The 3,806-nt window shown below is 48.6% G+C and overlaps 1 protein-coding gene across 1 annotated transcript in view; it reads left to right on the top strand.

Annotated features, from left to right (window-relative positions):
• Positions 1 to 3,648, top strand: part of LOC107112914 (L-lactate dehydrogenase B chain-like) — a 28,189-nt gene extending 24,541 nt beyond the window's left edge. The window contains exon 6 of the mRNA XM_015414123.1: positions 3,595 to 3,648. Within this exon, the coding sequence (XP_015269609.1) occupies positions 3,595 to 3,648 (54 nt within the window). The remainder of the gene's footprint in view (positions 1 to 3,594) is intronic.
• Positions 3,649 to 3,806: the final 158 nt, after the last annotated feature.

The raw sequence follows: 3,806 nt of genomic DNA, 5'->3' as shown, positions 1-3,806 counted from the left end.
AAGCCCCCCCCCCGACTACTATCCAGGCCCCTGGCTCTCTGGGCCACCTGGAGGACTCCCCACCGCCATCCCTTCCCCAACCGTGGCTTGCTTCCCCATGTAGGTGCTTATTCTTTATTTTGTGACGTCCATGCCCCCCCTGACTTATCTAAAGGCCCCCTGAATGACAAAACCCTGGCTACGGGCCTGAACTTCATCAGAGGACCCCTAATTAGACTGTACAGTACAGATTACAACCATACTGCGATGTAGGCTCTCCAAGTACAGATTTGCATGGATAGAGAGAGACCCAAAGACCACCCAACGCTCATTATGTGATTAGAAGCCACAGTAATTCATCAGTGGGGGTGGGGGAGCAGAAGCCAGGAGGCTGGAAGAAAGGCAGACAAAAGGCAAAGAAAATGAAAGGGGCTGATTTCCATCCAGAAAGGAGCTGGAAGGAACACACATCACGTATAAATTTAATTTATTTAATTTCAACTCGGTGTTGTCTCCCTTCGTTCTCAGAAACAGAGAACTCTTTCTTTTGTGCATCTAATCAAAGAACCAGAATAGTACGGAGCACCTTTTGATAGAGCTTTGGGATTTTCTCTCATTCTGCTCCTTGGAAAATGGGGGAGGGGGGGAGAGAAACTGGCAGACTGAGCGACTGTTTGCAGAACAATACCAATCGTTAGCAATTTTTTCTTTGCACAAACCCAAGCTGCCCTAACTCTGTAATTAGTTCCATCCCACATTTTGCTCCTGTGTTCCATGGAACCGGGCACCTCCTTACAAAGTACCTCCGAATGTCCTCAGAGTTTCATTTGGCTTCCTTGATGCTGGAGGGAGGCAAGACGAGAGAGAGATCGATGTGTAGAGACGATTGCGGTCTTAGGACAACCGCTCCCGAACATTCTACTACCTGTTGCATCCTGCTTGCAGTGGGTTTCTACCCAGACATCACCAGCTCAATTTACAAAGAGACATCGGCGTGCAGTTAAGGTTGCTACCCTCCAGGTCGGGCCTGGAGATTTCCCAGAATTACAACTCACTTCCAGACTAGAGATATCAGTTCCCTTGGAGAAAACTGCAACTCTGGAGGTTGGATTCTATAGTATTATACCCTGCGGAGGTCCCTCCCCTCCCCAAACTCCGCCCACTGCAGGTTCCAAACCCAAAAATACGCAGCAGAGATAGTTGTGTAATCCTTCAGGGCAGAGTCAGTGTGGCTTGCCCATGTACATGAAGGCTGTACAAAGTTTGTACTTCCCTGGCGGGATTCCTCCCTCTTTTCCTATCCTGCAACTCATGCAGTTTCTTAATACTCTTTCCAGCCCTGTGCTTTACAGCAGTTTTACAGCACTGTGAGTCAGCAAGATTCATAGTGCTTTCAGGAGTTAGCCAGTCGCTGTTTATCATCTCAAGGTCTCAGGAGGATCTAAGCCCAAAAGACAAGCCAGAGTGAGTTGCCTTACATAGCCCTGCTGGTGGACCTCCTGACGGCACCTGTGTTTTGGCCACTGTGTGACACAGAGTGTTGGACTGGATGGGCCATTGGCCTGATCCAGCATGGCTTCTCTTACGTTTTTATAGATGGAACACTCTGTCTGGGGCAGTGATGCTCTGTCTTCTTGGTGCTAGGGGGGCAAGAGGGGGAGGGCTTCTGGAGTTCTGGCCCTGCTAGGGAACCTCCTGATGGCACCTGGGTTTTGGCCACTGTGTGACACAGAGCGTTGGACTTGGCTGGGCCATTGGCCTGATCCAACATGGCTTCTCTTCTGTTCTTATTATAGATGGAGCACTCTGTCTGGGGTAATGATGCTCTGTATTCTTGGTGCTTGGGGGGCAACAGTGGGAGGGCTTCTGGAGTTCTGGCCCCGCTGATGGACCTCCTGATGGCACCTGGGTTGCGAGCGTTGGACTGGATGGGCCATTCTTTTACATTCTTATGTAATTGCCTCCATATGTGCTTAGCCCTGAATCTCCTGCTTCTGTAAATAAGCCAGTCTTGAGGGCTGCAGACAGACTGGCAGTTTGGAACAGTATTGCGCTGCCTGTATTTGTGGCAGTTTAAATAGTTGCGGGAGTGGGATTCCTCCCTCTTTTCCTATCCCTTGACTCATGCTGTTTCTTAATACACTTTCCAGCCCTCTGCTTTACAGCAGTTTCACAGCACTATGAGTCAGCAAGATTCATACTGCTTTCAGGAGTTAGCCAGTCGCTGTCTATCATCTCAAGGTCTCAGGAGGATCTAAGCATAAACATGTATCCAAAGCTCTGGCTCTTTTTTGACAGCTCCACAATCTCTCTGCCAAGTACTCCGGCCCCTCTCAGCCTCCTTCCCTTTGCCTCTTCTTTGGCATACCGGGGGTGGTGGTGGTTAAATTGCAGATTTACATGAGAGTAGTCCCATTGACTTCGGTGCATTTACCCTTGTGTCATGCTCTCAGACTTTGACACTGAAACAGGAGAGAGGGGCTGGGGTGTGTGTGTGGATTTGTTGCTCGAAAACAATTCCCCCAGGGACTTCTGATCTAGAATGACTACTTGGCTTTGACTTCTAGGGAAATAAGAGCTCCTCTGTTTGGAATTGCAAATAAATGATCTGGAATTATATGAACTATATGACGACCCTTGAAAGGATTACAAATAGCTATATTTTAATAAGTACCACAATTAAAAAGAAGAAGAATCGATAAGAACTACTAGGGACTTCATTTGGATTTTTTATATGTTATATTCTCATAACATACTTTATCTTGGTTTGCTGAAATTATAAAACAGAATGACTACTTGGCTAGGATGATTGACAGCACCAGGGGCAATTCTGCGCTTATGCGAACATTGCTACCTGATCCCCCCAGCAAAAGAAGGTGGAAATGGAAGGGATGGTTCAGACTTCCCAAGTGGCTTGATTTCGCAAGAGGGGAGTTCAGACATCCAGAAGCACCGGATGAGTGTGCGGGGATCCATTAGCGCTGTCTACCCATCTTAGTCTTTTCCATTCACTTTGCCTGGGTCCTTCATGCCTCGGCCTTGGAGCAGGGTGGGCCCCAAATGAAGAGGGAACTGCCTCCCCAGTTGAACCCTTGAACCAGTTAGGGTTGCCAACCTCCAGGTAGCACCTGGAAATCTGCTGCTGCTACAGTTGATCACCAAACGACAGAGATCAGCTCCCCTGGAGAAAATGGCTGACTTTTGGACTCTATGGTGGACTCTATGGCATTGTACCCTCCTGAGGTCCCTCCCTGCCCTCCAAAATCTCCAAGTATTTCCCAGTCTAGATCTGCTGACCCTAACCAGAGTGGTGGCAAGCATCCAAGGAACTTATGTGCTACGGGACTGAAGGGTGCAGGTGGAAAGGAGGGGGTAGGGTTGCCAGTCTCCAGGTCGGGGCTGGAGACCTCCAAGAATTATAATTGATTCCCAGATAACAAAGTTCAATGCCCCAGGAGAACCTGGCTGCTTTGGATGGTGGACTCTACGGTATCACATCTCTGGTGAAGTCCTTTCCATCCTCAAATCCCGCCTCCCCAAGCTCCACCCGCAAATCTCCTGGAATCTCCAAACCCATTGCTGACAACTCCATGAGGTTGGTGTGCTCCTTGGAAGAGACTTCCTATCCACAACGAAGCCCTTCACGGCCTCACCCCTTCCAACAACTGAAGGTAACAGGGAAAATTTCGATTCTTCTGCATACTAACTAATATACTCCACATACCACCACGTGTGACCCTCATGCCTGGCCCTGTTGTTCTGTTTTCATTCTCTGTATGGGATTCTCTATGAAGAAAGGATAAAACACTTGGGGCTCTTTAGCTCGG

This window comes from Gekko japonicus, unplaced genomic scaffold (genome assembly GCF_001447785.1).
Source record: "Gekko japonicus isolate JY-2015 unplaced genomic scaffold, Gekko_japonicus_V1.1 scaffold4148, whole genome shotgun sequence".
In the NCBI taxonomy this organism is placed as follows: domain Eukaryota; kingdom Metazoa; phylum Chordata; class Lepidosauria; order Squamata; family Gekkonidae; genus Gekko; species Gekko japonicus.
The sequence above is the reverse complement of the archived record's forward strand: the minus strand, read 5'-3'. Positions and strand labels throughout refer to the sequence as shown.